Genomic DNA, 18,162 nt, shown 5'->3' on the forward strand with positions numbered 1-18,162 from the left:
TGAGTATGTGTTTGTTACTTTCTCTTATTCCTGCATATACACTCATTTAAAAGACGGCTTAAGGATAGCTGAGACTCTCAGGGCCTTGGCTGATGAATGAAATGATTTTGTAAGGATAACCAGTAGTCGGGATCCAGGGACTCACATGCCACAGAGCTTTTTGCTTTAGGCTGAGCTTAGAGTGGACACTAGTCGTTTAGGTATTTCATTTCTGGACCTTCCTTCTTGTATCGATGGAATTCTCTTGGCTATTATTCTCCCAGGGTTTACTAAAATGCCCCCTGACCAGTGTTATCACTTTCAATAAATTGGTCTCTCAGCATCATTTTATGAAATATATACCACCCTCCTCAAATTCCTTGATGCTATCTTCCTTTCAATTCACCTAACACTGTAACTACCTTCAAACCTCTCTCCTCCCCTGGTCTCTTATGCCCTCTGTGTGCCCCACATCCTGCTGCCAGAGCAGTGTTCTTGCGAAGAAGCAGTGGCCTAGGGATCAGAAGCTCTAGGTACTTGGAAATGCTTCACTAACATTCGTTTAATAACTCCTGGACCCAGAAATGCTAAAGCAGCTAACAGCAGGGCTGGCCACTATAAATAAGCTTGTTACCTAAGTAGCCAGGAAGAAAGGGTTTCAAGAATGTTTGCAGCCTCGCTTTATAAGAGAGTTGAGGAATTTGGTTTGACCATAACAGATGTCTGGGATTCTCCATTTCAGTGGGGCAGGCTTGGAAGGTTGTTTAGAATGTCTGAGATTGTGCAGAAGATGTAAGGAATCTCACAAACAGATTTTACAGGAAATCCTTTCCTGGAATTACTTGAGACTTGAGCTTGACCCCATCGCAGGAATTTCTTTCTAAGTGTTGTTCTTTAATCCCATCTACAGGAACCACCTCCAGCAGCAATACAGTGGTTGCTGGCCAGGACAGTTTCCCAGACGCTGAGGAGAGCAAGATATTGAAAGAATCTGATGAGAGGTTGGTGCACAAATTTGGTTTAATATCCAGCTTAACTTTCAGCAATTGTCTATACAAAGCATTAGCAAAATTTGTGGGGCTTCATAAATTTCACACACACACACACACACACACATACACACATCCTTCTTTGTTTTTTAGAAACACAGATTGACTTTCAGACTCTGCTCTGTATATCCCTAAAGATAACAATTTCCTGCTGAGCAAAGCCAGAGGAGAGAAAGATTAAGAGAGATGTTGTTCTGGTGGCTGAAGCCTACTTACCCCAGGGCTTAATAAAAACCACAGGTTGTTCTGCTAGTGGGCACAGACCATCTGGAGTTAGAGGGAATTTCCACGTGAAATGTTCAAATCTGGGTCTTGAATAATTTCTTAGAGATAGAGTAGTTATCTTGAGGTGAATTCTATGAAACATCATCATTCTTCTTTTACCTTTACTCTGTCACCTCTGGGTTAACGAAGAACACTGTCTAAAAGAAGTCTCAATCCCCTTCCTATTAGCTCTTTAATGGTAATATTTCTCTTGTTCGTATTTCTGCCCTCACGTTGTCTAGGAGCTACCCATAAGTAAGCAAAATCTGGATCACTATTTCCTGCAGTTGGTTATGAAGAGCAGAGAGACAAACCAAAAGAGATAATAGGACTCAAATTTGAAAATTAAAATTAGAATGATTCTCATGGTGTTGAAAACTCCTTAGGTTGAATATTTTCTAGTGAAAAGTAATGGGGAGCCCTGTCCCATAAGAAATTAATAACAAGGGTGAGATATTCAGAAATTCATACTGGAGAAAATTTAGTGGATCAAATAATGAAAATAATTCATTTAGCCTAAAAAGCCCCTAGGTGCTTCATGACCATCCTCAGGATTTCATCCTGTACACGAGAATACATCAGGGGCTACAGGTGGAAGATTATCTGACATGGGGCTGGAGTTCTGAAAGTTCATTCTCTAATTTAGGCACTTATCAAATTCCTCAACATGTTGATTACTGGCTGGCTGCACTGCCTTTAGGCAGATGCTCATCCTGTGAGCTTGCCTTCAGATCAAAAGCTCTAACTCAGTAGGTCATGAATTATAGACCTTTTCCTTTACAGTTCTCCAATAAAGGCCTTTCTTTCTCAGAAGTAGATAATTTTCATACTCTATACATCAATGACAGTACAAGATTATTAATTAATGTGTTATTTTTTCATCTATATTTGCCAGTACCTTCTTTGGAAAACTCCCTCATGGTAAAAAAAAAAAAAAATCATATATTTCTCTAAAGATATTTCTACTTTCTGGTGGGAGTGTAGCATTCTTTATCATTTAATGTGTAGTCTGAATTTTTCATGTCAATTGTATTAAGGGTAGAAAGGTGATACATTTCCATACATTAACATCTCATTACAAAGGCCCCTTTAGGACCAGAGTTCTGAGTGTCCTGCCTAAATTTTTAGTGGTAGCCTTTAAAATGAAGAAGCCAGAGAATATCTGTAGTAGGCTTTGTTTATCTCTTGCTTTCCTGCTCTATCATCACATCTCTGTTGGCCATTACAAAGCCTGGTGCTACCCACATTTTTACATATTTGTGCACATCTATTACTTCATACTGACTCTATCTGTTTATCTACCTATAGGTAGATTAATTGGTCATATTTATATGTATGATCATACCTATATGAATATTCTATCACAAAGGATACTGTTATTCCATTGACCCTATATTCCACCTATGCTATTTCTCTAATATAGTCTGTCTTTTCTTTGAAGGTAGACTGTGCCCTCAGCCTAAAGTATCTTTTTTCTCTGCAATCTACTTATCGCCTTCCTCCCTGTCATGTTGATTTATAGATACTTGTAAACACGCTTGTGTCTCAACCACTAGATTTTCATTCTTAGAAAACAGATTGTGTAGCTCTTATACATATTTCTATCCTCAGTGATTACCCTACTATGCTGCACATAGTAATCATTTTTTTAAATGTGTATTCAGTATGTGAATGAAAATTGGAGAAACATCACAGCCCCAGAGGTGGATAAGCTGTCCAGACACCCTCCAGCCCCCCTTTCTCCCTCCCTCTTACTAACCCCATTACACAAGACAGTTATTTACGCTGTTCTTTACAATCCTTCTAGACAAAGAGCCTACAGAGATAATCTTGGTCACAAATACTCATGACCTGGCTGCTGTGTGACACAACTCCCGGGGTACCAGTCACCAGAATGCATTGTTGGGCTCCAGGGGGCACCGTGGAGTTGTGCAAAGCGGCAGCCCTGATGCCATGTTCTTTACGACTAGTTAATGGTTCTTAGATATAATTCAGAAATATTTAATAATACCGTACCTACTGACATAAAATTTAGATAACTTATAGTAAAACCAGGGTAAAAGAAAAAGAGTCAAGCTAAAAGGAAAGTGAGATAGTTATGTCAAAAGTCCTAAAGAGAACTACTAAAAGTTAATATTAACCTAACATTGAGTTCCTCAATAGTCAAAGTAAGAAAAGAAAAATAGAGCAAATGTTGTAACTTTCAGTACATCAAAAAATAAACAAACAAAAGCAATTCATTGGAAGCTACTAAGTAAGTATGCCTAAGCTCTAAGAAGTATTTATCATGTAGTTTTTAAAATTAAACAATAAAGTGAACACATATTTTTAATTAAAATAACAGTTCATAAAATATGCAGAAACAAACCGTTTAAGTAATTTTAATACATCAACCATTAATAAAAGCCATGAAAGGATTGTTCATAAGGAACTAAAAGCAATAAACTTTAGCTATGTAAGTTTCTGGTGATCTGTGTTGATACAGGGATAGAGATTAGTAATCCACAGAAAGTTGTGTAAGTATTAATTTGAGCAAAGTCAGCAAGAGAAAATTTAGGGAAACACTTCGTGCTTCTCGTTTTTCTCTTAGCAGAGCTATTTTTATGATACATTTCTAAGACATGTACCTTTATATTAAAAGACTGTTCAGTCTACTTAGTCCTTGAAATTCCTCTAGGACCTAGACCCAAAATTATTTTCTTCAACCCAGGAAAGCAAATGAACACAGCAGATTTTACTCTTGGGAATCAGTTTTTTACTTTTTCTTTTTGCCAAGTGTACACTTCCCTGCTCTGTGGTTTCAGCCTTCTCCAGAATAAAGAGAACAGTCTGGAAGGGGCTTGCCCCTCCCCTTCATCTTGGCCTCATAAACTCCTCCTAGCAATCATTTAGATCTATCTCAAAAGGAAAAGAGAAGAATTGCCATCCATTCTATAATTCTTCCCTGCCTGGCCTTCCCGAGCACGATTGTAAAACTGACGTATATCACAATTCTTGAATAGCTAGGAAGGCTGCAAAGCTCTCTGTCCTGTGGAAATCTCCAGATGTGGAATTCTTTCATCACTCTGTTTTTATTCCCTGTTGAATGATGTCTGGGCTCTGCATATGCTGTTTATATCTTTGCATTTATCAGCATAAATATGATTGTAGAACTTCTTCAGAAGGTAATAGGTTTGTCACTTTTCCAATTTCATAAGTACCAGCCTAATTTAGACAATTACGTGGCCTGATTTATATGAAACTAAGCAGATGTCCTCCATCTTCTGTTTTATGGATTCACAAATTAATAGCCCAAAAGATAAGAGAATGAAGAATGTTTGAAATACAAAGTTACCAGGAGAAAGATGGCTTGTCAGGACCAAAAAAAAAAAAAAGCTGCTGCAGATATCTACAGAGTGAATAAAACCAAAGGCTTTGTACTCAATACATTTCTATATTCAGAAAATCCAAATCATCGTTGCAGTGTTCTGATGTTATACCCTGGGACAAGGTAGCATCTTAATGGTACCTCCAGTACATTTTCCTGAAATATCACTCTTTCTCCATACATTGATGAGGACAGCTACAGCCGTGTATTTTCTGGTGTTCCAGAGGGAAATAGAGTGTTGATCTGCTATCAGTTAGGACAGAACACCCAGTTAGTAATGTAGATAAAACCCACTTTGTATCATTTTATGTAAAGTAAATATAGATGTACCATTTCACCCACCCTTCCCCTCATCCACACCCTTGCCTGACCTTATAGCTCTTTAGATGGTAAAAATGCTATTGATTTGTAAGTCTTTGGTGCCCTGAAAAGGCATTCTAGAAATCCAAGGTAGCGGTATAATAATTAATACCTTATGGTTGGATGGCGACTTGCAGTTTTGGAAATTCTCACATCATTTCTTTTGATTCCCACAGCAGTCCCAACAAAAGATTGGGTGAAATAAATGGTGAAGTGTTATTATTATTCCTTTTTGGCAGGTGTGGAAACAGGGTCCCCAAGGAGGTAAAGGACTTGCCCAGGGTCACCAAGCTAGTGAGCGAGAGCTCAACCTGATATCACATGTCCCCCATTCTCGGAGGCAACACGGCAATAAAAGCGTCCCTGTACTGCCACCTTCCTCGGCCTGACACTGGACAAGTTGCTTAGCCTCACTTGGCCTGTTTCCTCATTTGCAAAGTAAATGATGCTTATCTCAAAGTTGAGTGAGTGAGATTAAATGAGTTAATGTATGTGAAGTTATTATACTTCGACCTTTTTCTCTCTCTTTTTTTTTTTTTTTTTTTTGATTACTTCTTAAGCCACAAGAGAGACCAGACAGAAAGAGTCCCTCTGGTCCTCCTTTTCCGGTCAGCGGCCTGAGAGGGTAAAAGGAATGATGTCCGTGTCACTAGTCTAGTGTCAACACTGCTGTAGTCACTGGTAGTTGCACACGGGAAGAAACAGTGGATAGAAGGATGGCTGCGGTGATGGCATTTCTTAGGACACCTTTGGATTAATCATGAAAACAACTACCCTCTGAGCAGCTGCGGGCAGCATTTAGTACATAAACTGTCATGCAAGTCGAGAGGTTCAAATCTTCGTGTTCACTTTAAGAACACTCGTGAATCAGCCCAGGCCATTAAGGGTATGCATATCCGAAAAGCCACCAAGTATCTGAAGGATGTCACTTTAAAGAAGCAGTGTGTGCCGTTCTGTCGTTACAATGGTGGAGTTGGTAGGTGTGCCCAGGCCAAACAGTGGGGCTGGACGCAGGTTCGGTGGCCCAAGAAGAGTGCTGAATTTTTACTGCACATGCTCAAAAATACAGAGAGTAATGCTGAACTTAAGGGCTTAGATGTAGATTCTCTGGTCATTGAGCATATCCAGGTGAACAAAGCCCCCAAGATGCGGCGCAGGACATACAGAGCTCATGGTCGGATCAGCCCATACATGAGCTCTCCCTGCCACATTGAGATGATCCTTACTGAAAAAGAACAGATTGTTCCTAAACCAGAAGAGGAGGTTGCCCAGAAGAAAAAGATATCCCAGAAGAAATTGAAGAAACAAAAACTTATGGCCCAGGAATAAATGCTGCAAAAAATAAATGCAAATAAAAGTAAAAAAAAAAAAGAGTCCCTCTGGTTATATTACACCTCCACTAGTACCTTTTCCTAAAAACATTTTAAGGAAAACTTTAAAGCTGGTTAAGTCCAAAATTTGTTATGAAACTATTTTTGTTTCCAACTATTTCCAATTCTATCTCCTTTCACTTATTCAATCCTTCAGCAATTATTTCTTGACCACCTCCCATATGCCAGGTTACCATGTGAATAAAGGATTCATGTTATTCAGTAGCATGCCCATTTTATTTCCAAACAATTGTTATAATTTTCTAGTTTAATTCAAATATTAGTCTTAAAATGTTTCTTTTCAAAGTTTGAACTTGTGCTCCCGAGCAAGAGTGACCAATGGCCCTCTTGAGGACAAAAGGAATGTTTGGTGTACACTTTTTACAGTATTCTTTTAGGAAAAGGATCATGAGAACTAGCTGCCCAAAAATAGTGTGTTTTTTTTGTGTCACAGCACATACACACATGTTAGTATCTCATGATGGTTGTTCTTGTATTTGAAGGTTCAGTAACGTCATTAGAGCCCATACCCGTCTGGAGTCAAGATACAGCAATAGCTCTGGAGGATCGTACGATGAGGATAAAAGTAAGTACCAACAGACTGGGGGGATTCAGATGGAAAGCAAAGGGCTGGAGAATAGAAAATGAGTATTTTGATTATTCTTGTTCTAATCACTAAAAAGGGGCCCATAAGTATTAAGTAACCATTTAATCCAACTATGTAGATGGGCAAGTCAGCCTCTTAAAGTAAAAAGAAGCCAAGCAGTGCATGAATCAAAACTGTTACAACTTCAAGCTACTACCTAAAACCATATTTTTGTATTCTTGGCCCTTTTCCTTGGTGATGCAGTTGGGGAAAGGCTAGTAAGAAATTGTCTCATGAGAAAACAAAGGTTTCCATTCAATTTTTTGACCTGTCTTGGGAGTGGATTTAACCTTTAAGCTTTGTGAGTGAGCTCACCCAGGATAGATTTGTTTTCACATTGAATATCTCAATGGCACAGTCTCAGTGGCCAAGTGAAAACCTTGCCAGACTGGGAGATAAAATTATCACAAAAATTTCATTGTACCTTGGGAAGTTGGAAAAACCAAAAAGGTCAGTGCATTCATTAATTTTGTTTAAGCCCTGGACAGGTTGTGTAGATACTCAGAAGGTGATGGGTATTACTTGTTCACAAGTTACAGAAATCCTGGAACCAAAGAACACTCCCAGTGACATTTAGGTATGCTAAGGAAATCGGTAAACTATCTGGTAGAACTTATTTGTCTATTTTGGTGGAAATCGTAATATGATATCTCATGAGTTAGGTTCATTTTGTAAGTCAGTGCATTGGGCCTTTGTAGTGGTTGTTTTGAGTTGTTTTGTTCTTACGGGAAATGTGCAGAGTGGGGTAAGAGCTTAGCAGTTCTAATGACACCACATTTCAGTTGCCCTTACTTTACTTCCTAATGCAAATATAGACAGGCAATTCTCCGCCATTCAAAATACCAATGGGAGGAATGTCTAAAATCCATATATTTGCCATACTTGGGTTAAGTTTTAACTATGTCCCTGTAAAACCTTTTTCTAGAAAGGTCAGTATGAGATTAGGGGGAAGAAAAAAAAGCTATTTGCATTTTCCCTCCTTTCTGTGCCCCATCAAGGGGCTCTGCCATCCAGACACCAAACAGTTGAATCTAGGCAGGACCAGATTTTATAGATGAAGAGAGCAGTGCCTGAGGAATGGAGTTGTTGGTTCAAGAAAAGTCATTGCTATGCAATATTTGGTAACGCAGAATTTGAGGACAGAAAAACTGAATCATGAAAAGGTTAGGCAGTCAAATCCTGACTCCCCCAGAATGTGACAGGCATGATATAACAAAGCAAAGCTCTCTGTGACTGTGGCTTTTACATTAGGAATATTGTTGCACTTTGACCAGTTGACTCCTTCGAAGTGTATCTCTTTGTTCAGGGTACACAACCCAGAATTTGGTAGAAAATGCCGTAACAAAGTAACAATCATTTTGAAAATACATCTTCAGAGCCCTCTGGTATTAAAACTTCATATTCCTTATATATTTTAAAATAGTGAATTTCAGGGGATAATTATAACAAAATAAGCTAATAGTTGTGTCATTGTATAAACTCAGATCACTGACTTTAGGGACAAAAAGAAAAAGTAGTAGAAGTATTTATAAAGGGAAAGAAAGACTACTGTGAATGCAGATAAGGCATAAAGAGTAGTCTAGTATTATCATTATGGCCTCTATTTTACCCAGAAATGTTTATAACTTTGTCATACCAGCATAAACAGCATTTTAATGGGAAATTTTGGGTACAGAACTTGAATTTAATTGAGTCAGGTGTCAGTAATATTCTTCACAAGGTTACTAATATTAACTAGGGAAATTGGATTTCACAGAAAAGTAGTTTGGGTGCTGAAGCTCAAATCTTAAATTACTCATTGAAAGAGAAAAATGGAATCAAGCTTCTCAAACAGATCCTCATCACAGAAAGTACATAAACTATATGCTAAGATCCTTTCCCAGGCATTCAAGTACTAGAACTTGACTTTGGCTGTCTTGGATGAAGCAGTGTGTCTAATAAGGCACGAATACCCTCAGGACTTTGGTAACTGGGTCCTCCCAGATGCGTGTTTGGTTCCAGCTACCCAATGATGGATACAAGAGTATGCCACAAGAGAAGCAAAGGTTAGCAGGCTCAATTCCAAAACCTTACGGCCAGCTGTCTGGTATATGTTAAGGGCAGTTATTTCCTCCCTGAATTCCTGAGGGTATCAGCAGGGGTAAGAAGAGTGAGAAGGGATCAGGAGAGACCTCGTGGCCCAGGGCTTCATGGTCTGGGTTATCCAAAAATAAGGATGCTGTGTACCTCCTAAATGTATTTTTTATTAAAAAACCATACCACCTTGAGTAAAATGGACAAGCAAACTGATTTAGACCTGGTCTATAAAGCAGTTTTCTACCAATGTTATGTAAACTTTTTTTCTTTTCAGAACTACTTAACATATCTGGATTATTTTCCAAGGCCATATGCTAATGTATGTAACCCCACAATAAGGATACAACTAGTTAAGTTGGATAGCAGCTGAGTCATAGCAGTTTAGGCCTAACTGTAGAAAATCAGTTTTAGGTCAACTTAATCCCTAGCAGCACATTTTTGCTGACTGGATATACATCTGAGAATATCAGAAACAAAAAATAGCATGTCCTTTCCTAACAGAGATCTCACAAGTTTTTTTTGGTTTTTTTTTTTAATTCTTCAGTGTTCTCCCATTTTTGCTCCCCTTTCTAGTTTTGTAGAGTAACTAATTATTTAGAAGTGCATTTTGCAACTAACTCACCTTGGACAGTTATTCAAGAAGGTAATTTGCTGAAAGTGATGCATCCTGTAGGTAGTTTACCGAGTGGACTAAGTTGAGTGACTGTTATACCTGCTTTAAATTTTTTCTGGGCTAAAAATGTGGCCAAGCTTCATGGCATAGAGTGACAGGTTTCTAGTTGCTCATTTGCTTGTGTGTTAGAAAGAGTCAAGAGTCACTTTCTGAGGTGACTCCTGATCTTAACCCCCGGAGACTCCCTTAGCTCACATCCCAGGAGAAGCGGGCTGTGCTTGGCTCCAGTCCCTGTCTGGGTTTGGAGCCTCAGTTTTCGCCATAGGAAGGCATCCCCTCCATCAGCTCTGCTAGCTGTTAAGGCCAGCGTCCTACACTGGACCAGCGGCATCGAACCAGCTACCTCTCACTACCTTCAAAAGTGCAACCAAGAAGAATTGGAGAAATTGCCTAAGGATGTTATAAAAACATCCTGCCTCTTCATACACTAAAGCCTATCCCAGGATTAAGCCAGCTTGTCTGAAGCCATATGCATGGATCGTATCATGTGGCCCCAAGTGCAGTGGCTTGTCTTGAATGCCACTGGCCTATGTTGAGAGCGTTATAAAAAACAACTCCATGAAATTTGTTGCTGTGCTTACTTTAAAAATATTTTGTTAATGCATTCAAAATACATATGTACTGATCTCCTACGACGTGCCAGATACCGCTCTATGTACTAGGAACAAAATAGAGAAAGTCCCGCTCTCGGGGAGCTTGTGTTAGAGGCAGAGGAGGGGGGAGCCGTCAGTGCTGGGGAATCTGTGCCGCGGGGGAACTAAAGCAGAGAGAGGGAGAGAAAGTGATTGGGGATGGGGTGGATTTTAAATGGAGTGGTCACAGAAATCCTCTGCGATAAAGTGATACTTGGGCAGAGACTTGCATGAAGTAAAGGAGTGAGCCACGCAGCCATCTGGGGAAGAACACTGCAGCTCTGGGGTGGACGTAGGTGGACGGCGCCTGGCGTGGTCACGGAACAGCAAGAGAGCCAGGGTGAGTGGCGTGCAGTGAGCCGAGGGGACAGCAGTAGGAGAGAAGCCAAGAAACAGGAGAAAGATCTTGTCAGGCCTTAAAGGCCCTGGTGTGGGTGCTGCATTTCATTTTGAGTGTTGAGGGGAGCAGAGAAAGGGCCAGTGGTAAGCAGAGAAAGGGACTCTGAATGAACTTCTGTTTTAAAAGGATGACTCTGCCCGCTCTGCCGAGAATAGACTGTAGAGGGGCAAGGAGGGAAGCAGGGAGAGACGGTGGGAGCTTAGCCTAGGATAGTAGTGATGGAGGTGGTCGTAGCCTAGATTTGTTATGAGGTAGAGCTCACCGAATATGTGGATGGTAACAAGTTACTTAACTTTAGTGTCCCCTTTATGAAATAGGGATAATAGGTACCCATCATTGGGTTATTAATATGTGAGATGCATAGACCAGTGCCTGGCATAAAGTAAGCACTCGCTATGCTAGTTCGAATGTTGTTATTTTAATTATTACTGTCACCACCATCATGATCATGATGATTAGAAGTTGGATATGAGCTGTAAGGGAGAAGTCAGGGAGGACTCCAAGGCTCCTGTCCTGAGCGAACTGGAAAGAAGGAATCGCATTTTACTGAGACGGAGGAGATCAGAGAAAGAGCGAGTCGTCACAGTGATGGGAATTCACGTGATTTAATGTTTTTCTTCTTGTGTATCTATATTTTCATATATTTAATCACTCTATAATGAATAACCATAAATTAGATATCCAAGAAATAAAGGAATGAAAGAAACTTAATCAAGTAATTCCAACCCATTTGATCATATAATTTCATACTCACCAAATGGAATGGTTAGAAAGTTATTTTTACAAGCCTGAATTTGTACGTTTCTAAAAAGTCAAGTAGGGAAAACAAAAACCTGCTCTCCCTGAAACTAAAGCACGCTTGTCTTTCTCACGCTGTAGATGACCCAATTTCTCCCTATACTGGCTGGCTGTTGACTATTACAGAGACCAAACAGCCACAGCCCTTACCCATGCCTTGTACTGGAGGATGCTGGGCCCCCCTGGTGGACTACCTTCCAGAGACCATCACTCCCCGGGGGCCACTCCATAGGTGAGTAGCATGTACAGGTAGAAGGAAATGATCACTTAACTTTGACTGGACTTTTCTTCCTGTGAAAAGAGGGAAAGGTATTCCAGGTCCCATCAAGTGAAATGACCTTCAAAATCAGAGGGAACATGCTAACCTGATCTGCAGCTATCAGCATATTGGCAGAGTCTGGTCAGCCATTAACCAGGGTGCAAAGCTGCCTTGCAGCCCTTTGAATTTTTCCTTGATGTCATCTTGGTAGGGGTACTCATTCTGTTATGCTTTTTAGATTGTGAGCAGCTTGAAGAGAGAGTCCTTGTCTTCTGTTTCTCTTCATTCCTCAGCTCTTATTGCCTAGTAACTAGTAGAATCCCCATTATGTGAATTAGCTCAACTGAAGTTTCTTCTCCTCATAGAGCTCTGTGCTGTGTCAGAAGTTAAACTCCATTTCCCTGGAATAAGGGCCTTACGTAATTCTTCAACAAGGTTTACAAGTTGGATGTAATTGTGACTTAATGATCTATCAGTATATTTTCATCCTCTTCAGAAGTTGCATTAATTTCATCATTTCATTGATTAGGTGCAATATTGCTGTCATTTTTATGACTGAGATGGTGGTGGATCACAGTGTAAGAGAAGATTGGGCCCTTCATCTCCCATTGCTACTCCATGCTGTCTTCTTAGGTAAGACTGGAACCAAGAGGAATTCTAGCCAATAGGGTCAAAAACCTACAGAAGTCACCCATAGAGCTTTCCTTTTACATGGACATCCTGCTTTTCCTCATTTCCAAAATATCTAGTCTCTTCCGTTTTTCACTGTCTTTCTGTGACATCTCTAAAATTCTAGTTGATCAGTCATTGTTTAAAATTGTACTATCACTACAATATAGAGTGGTACCTTGCCAGTGCTATTTCTATAAAGATATCCAAAACAAGTTGGGCCTCTTTGTGGGTCTTTGGTTCGACGTGATAAATTTAAAGCCATGAGACACAGTCGATGCACAGAGAGAAAGAATGTAGTGCATGGTGGGCCAAGGACTGAGATTTTAAAATACTCAAGTTGTAGAGCAAAAAAATGGGAAGAGGAACCAGCCAGGCAGGGAGACTCAAAAGTTCAGTTAGAGAGAGAGAGAGAGAGAGAGAGAAAATTAGAATCTTTCAGTAACAGGGAGATCCAGGGGAGAGAACATCTCAGGAAAGAGGAATGCTAAGCAGAGGTCAAGAAAAGTCCGTCTATCAGTGCTTTATGAGAACATTTGATTTAAGGAATAAAACATTTTATTTTGCCTAAACCCAACTTCTTCACGTCGGTAACACAAACAATAACAAAGAAAACTAAACATTCTTTTAACATGTTCCTCCTGGGTATCTTGGAATCTTTACTATCCCTGGAATCTAAAGGTGCTGAAGATTTGTTTATACTGAGAGATTCCACCGTTTTCTTCCAGGTTTGGACCATTACCGGCCTGAAGTCTTTGAACACAGCAAAAAATTGCTTCTTCACCTCTTGATCGCCCTCTCTTGCAACAGCAATTTCCATGCAATTGCGTCCGTGCTCCTGCAGACTCGAGAGATGGGTGAAGCCAAGACTCTAACAGTGCAGCCAGCTTATCAACCCGAGTATCTCTACACAGGTAACAAAAGAAGGAGTGGCAGGGAACCTGAGACAGAGTCACAAGTATGAGGATAACTCGAGGTGTCACTGGAGCCCACATTAACTTCTCAGGTGCTATTACCCGCCCCCCAGCTTTCTAAGTGGTAAATGACGGGACTATAAGTATGCACCATTTCACTTGATGTGAACTTACCTCTCAAAATCTTTCTTCATTAGTAAATATTTTCAAATATACTCTTTAAATTATTATGATGACTGCTGTTTTCATTAAATATGTTCCTATTGGTACATTGAAAATTAAAATGTCCGTTGACCAAGAGCGTGAGTCTAGAACACCCGTAACCAGTGACCATCTCCATCACCTCAAGAGCAGACGTCACCAAGGTGCCAGATGTTTCACTGTGTACCCTCTAGTTCCCTTGAAGGAATCTATTAAATGACTGACTTTTTTCTGGAAGGCACCATTAGTGGAAGTCTATTAAAAATCATTGCTGTTTTGAAACCAAAAATTTCTTCTTAGAAATGAGGACAGAAGGCATTAGCTGAGTCAAAGAAATGACCCTGTTGTGTCCAAGCTACTCATGAAAACTTTCCCAAAAGGGTTGACCAGCGGTTCTCATTGAGAACCAGAACATTTAAAATATCTTAAAATGGTGATGAACTGACAGAGTTCTGGGGCCACTTTTCTTTACCTCGTTATTTTGTACATCACATTGGCACTGGATATGGGCTGGCATTTCACAAGTCACCACGTACTTCTCTCATTACCTAGAAAAAGAAGGACCTTTTATGCACTCTTGTCCTGGGCCCTGTCTTGTCTTCTGACAGACGTTGCATATTTCTCTGGAAAACAAATCTGAAGTCATTAACTCTGAAATGTAAGGACTACTGACCTCAGTTTAAGCTCTTTATTTTGAACCAAGCTACACCTAATTGAAAGTAATCCATCAGTAGCCTCTCAGAGACACAAAACTCTCTTTACTATAGACGATGCTTAATTAAAAGATTCTGAAGACTCTGGCTGTTCTAGCTCCCCAAGGTAGGGATGTATTCCATTAAGCACATGGCCTTAGAATGAGAAAATTTTAATCTCTGTTAAGTTGTGTATCTCTGAATGCATCAGTTTTGTATTCACTATACCACTGATGTGGCATAAAATGGTCTAGAGTGGGGATTTACAAAACCAAACCAAACACAGTATACCGTAGGCAAGACCTGGTAAAATGATTGAATCTCTATATAGTACACATGGCCTAGGTGTACAAAAGCTTTGAGAAGTATCTTCTTTTTATAAACATTTGTTAAATGTTTATTGAACACCCAGTTTCAACTATAGTTGCTTTCAAATCCATACTAAAAACCTATGTGATAAAAATTATTGTCTTCATCTTATTGTAATAGGAAACTGAGGTACAGGGAAGTTACATGACTCCCTGAGATTACACATTAAATGGCAGAGATGATACTCAGACCCAGGGCTTCTTACTCCTAATTTAATATATCTGTCAGACACACCAGAACTATGTACTTTTTATAATTATTAAGTAGGAGAAAAGGAACGGTCATGTGTATACATTTTCAAACCCACAACCTACCCAGAGATGTAGAATGCTAACTGTAGTATTTACTTACACCATATTTATTTTGCCTACCTTGAGACATATTTTATTAAAATATATTAATATACACACAGTATTCACAATTCTGGGTACATTTACTCAAAACATTATGTATAACCTACTTATCGCTGGTTAGTGTTGATATCTTCAAAAATGGTATCATTTCACATATTTAAGTCATCTATTACCCAAGAATAATTTACTAACAGCACAGTTAGGTGCACATGCATAGCAGAACTATTCATCAGCCTGTGCACGTGTGTGAGAATGCACACGCAGACACACACACATGCTTCTTTTGTAGAAAGCATCAATTAAAACACCAGAGTAGAAAATAGCAGATCGCCCTCTATTACCAAATACACTCTCATTTACACAGCAGTGCAACTAATCCGTAGGCAGGGAAAGAGTATCAGTCTTATTTAATCATAGCCGTAGCCAAAATGAAGCATTTTTCCCCCCCCAAAATTAAATAACTACACACTTCTTCATGCGCACCTCCTGACCTCATTAAGTGCCCGGCCTGCAAATTCCACCTTGACCTTGTCTTCCACCAGGTGGCTTTGACTTCCTGAGAGAGGACCAGTCCTCCCCGGTGCCAGACTCGGGGCTGAGCTCCAGCTCCACCTCCTCCAGCATCAGTCTGGGAGACAGCAGTGGGAACCTCCCGCAGATGACCCAAGAGGTTGAAGATGTGGACGCAGCTGCTGAAATAGACGAGAAGGCAAACAAGCTCATTGAGTTTCTGACCACCAGGTAATGAGGGGTCAGGAGATGGGCTGCTGTTTTCAGGTCAGTCTTTTGGAAAAGGGACATCACTTTAAAACCACAGATGGAAAAGCATGCCTGGAGTTCTAGCAAAGTCTTCTCTCTTCTAAATTGTGTCTGCTGGAGTCTGTGTACAAGGCAGACACTGGTAGACATTGTCATAGTTGAGGGGCAAGGAGATTTTGTGCATAAAGACCCTGCGGCAGACGGAGGTGGGAGAAGTAGCTCCCGGAGGTGAGCGTGACTTTCACCATCTATTGGAGCTGCCAGGATCTGGGAGTTGAGACTTGGCAAAGAACATCACTCTGGAAACCAAAGATATTAGCCATGGTCAACCCAGTGGCAGCTGCAGAGAGGACAGCTGTCTGCTCCTGTAGTCCAAAGAGGCATTTCTAAATGGAATTCAGAAACCAGAAACAATAAGGACGCGTGATAGGAAAGGGATCAAACTAATAATAAATCAAAATCAAGAAAAACCGCGAGCGATCCTGTTTTTTGCAGGTCTTCTGGCTCTTCTAAGGAACAGTTTAACTTGGAAGGCTTCCAAATCTCTAGTCCCCTGAGGTGCAGTATTTGTATAAACGCATGCTTACCTGTGACCTGGGGCGTGCTGACCTTCCTCAGTGAGTTAAGTCCTGGAAGTCTAGTCTATATAAATATTTGTTATCTAGTATCTCACATGATTTTTCTTTATTCAACTAATGCATCAAGTAATGCAAAAAATGAAGAGAGAGCATCTTTTTTTCAATTAATGATTTAGAGTATTCTGTGCACTCAACTCAATATAGAATTTAACGTACAGGAAGCTCAGGGAGGGGCTGGTGGTGCCTCCATGCTGGGTACCTCAGAGACCTGACTGGTTTGTGGAGAAGAAAGGTATTGTCACCACTCACTGCTGTCAGTGCTGGGAAGGGTGTTCTCTAAAATTCTCACCCCTGGATCCATCCCATTCTTACTGCAGAAAACCAAATAAGCAACAGAGGTTGTATCTTCAAGTTGGTGCTACAGTATTTGGCAACCTAATGATGTGATCCTGATTAAAAGCATTATCTCTGCAAATTCTAAGACATAGAAATTGAGTCTGTGTCTAAATCTATATTTTATTTAACATATTATATCATTTTGTTTAACAAACACTTACATAGCACCTACTATGTGCTAAATAAACACTGTCCTGGTGAATCGAGAGGTTTTAATTTTGTGGGTAAAACATAAGAAAAAGTGTGTCTCCATCAATTAGCTAGATCTGTTTGAGTATGCTCTTAAGCTTTAGAAGACTGAAATTTACCACCAAATTAATATGTAAAATTTTTAAAAATGTATGTTGTACCTTTGGAGTTAGAACTGTGTATATGGTTTTAAAAATGCAAAATGATAGTTACATTTTTGACATTTTGTGTGTTTTGTTGAAGGGCATTTGGTCCACTTTGGTGCCATGAGGACATCACACCCAAAAATCAGAATTCAAAGAGTGCTGAACAACTCACTAATTTTCTACGTCATGTTGTATCCGTGTTTAGAGATTCCAAATCAGGTACTTCATCCTGTTTCTCCAGATCCCACTTCAGTATTTTTCTATAATGGAGCTCATTCTCCCCATATAGCCACACATTGTGTATGTATTTGTGTGTGTGTGTGTGTAAAATCCTGCATTCAGAAGCAATAGCAAAGGAATATTCATAGGGGATATTGAAGCTTTTTCAGATGTGCCTGAGTGATAGTTAATGTCACATATACTGATACTTGCATTATGCTCTATCAAATAATTTCCCCAATGTCTCTGTTCTCCTTGCTTCATTTACCTTACTGGAATTAAACTGTGCCTATATTAATTTTATTTAAAGAAGGCCGTGAGAAAGAAGTCGTAGTCACTGACTGTCAGACTCAACTGTGAAAACTGTCAGCCTTGCAAACTGTATTTTTTTAAAAAAAGAATTTTGTGATAAAATGTTTTTGGCTTTAAAAGTATTTGCTGGCAAGTCCTGTGCCAGTGACCACTCAATATTCTGAACACAGTCTGATTCTAATTTAGACAGTAGTACCATCACAACATTTAAGCCCTTAGCTGCATTCCATTTAGATTCAGCTTGGCCTGGGCTGATATGTGTGTGAAATTTAAATTTGCTTCCTCAGCACGATACAACATCTATCCCTGCCTTTTTTCACACAGCAGGCTGGCCATAGTAAATAGGGCTCACCACCTCTCCTGGCTGCTCTGATAATTAGCACATTTCACAGTTGAAACATTCCAGATTAGCCACATCTCTTTTCATTATCAGAGGATACTTACTAAAAAACAAAAAATACTGTTAAACTGAAATGGGAAAGTTGTTCTAGG

The 18,162-nt window shown here is 39.8% G+C and overlaps 1 protein-coding gene and 1 pseudogene across 6 annotated transcripts in view; both read left to right on the forward strand.

Annotated features, from left to right (window-relative positions):
• The window catches only part of FRY (FRY microtubule binding protein), a 329,207-nt gene that overhangs the window by 252,701 nt on the left and 58,344 nt on the right, over nt 1–18,162 (forward strand). For all 5 annotated transcript variants that reach the window (XM_082366277.1, XM_082366278.1, XM_082366279.1 and 2 more), the window contains 7 exons: nt 890–980; nt 6,893–6,975; nt 11,696–11,846; nt 12,403–12,506; nt 13,271–13,456; nt 15,614–15,812; nt 17,237–17,358. In XM_082366277.1, coding sequence (XP_082222403.1) covers nt 890–980; nt 6,893–6,975; nt 11,696–11,846; nt 12,403–12,506; nt 13,271–13,456; nt 15,614–15,812; nt 17,237–17,358 — 936 coding nt within the window. The remainder of the gene's footprint in view (nt 1–889; nt 981–6,892; nt 6,976–11,695; nt 11,847–12,402; nt 12,507–13,270; nt 13,457–15,613; nt 15,813–17,236; nt 17,359–18,162) is intronic.
• LOC309616098 (large ribosomal subunit protein uL22 pseudogene) lies at nt 5,515–6,390 on the forward strand (annotated as a pseudogene). Its single transcript has one exon. The product of its transcript is annotated as a large ribosomal subunit protein uL22 pseudogene (transcript).

This window comes from Balaenoptera borealis, assembly GCF_965194805.1.
Source record: "Balaenoptera borealis genome assembly, chromosome: 18".
NCBI classification, from domain to species: domain Eukaryota; kingdom Metazoa; phylum Chordata; class Mammalia; order Artiodactyla; family Balaenopteridae; genus Balaenoptera; species Balaenoptera borealis.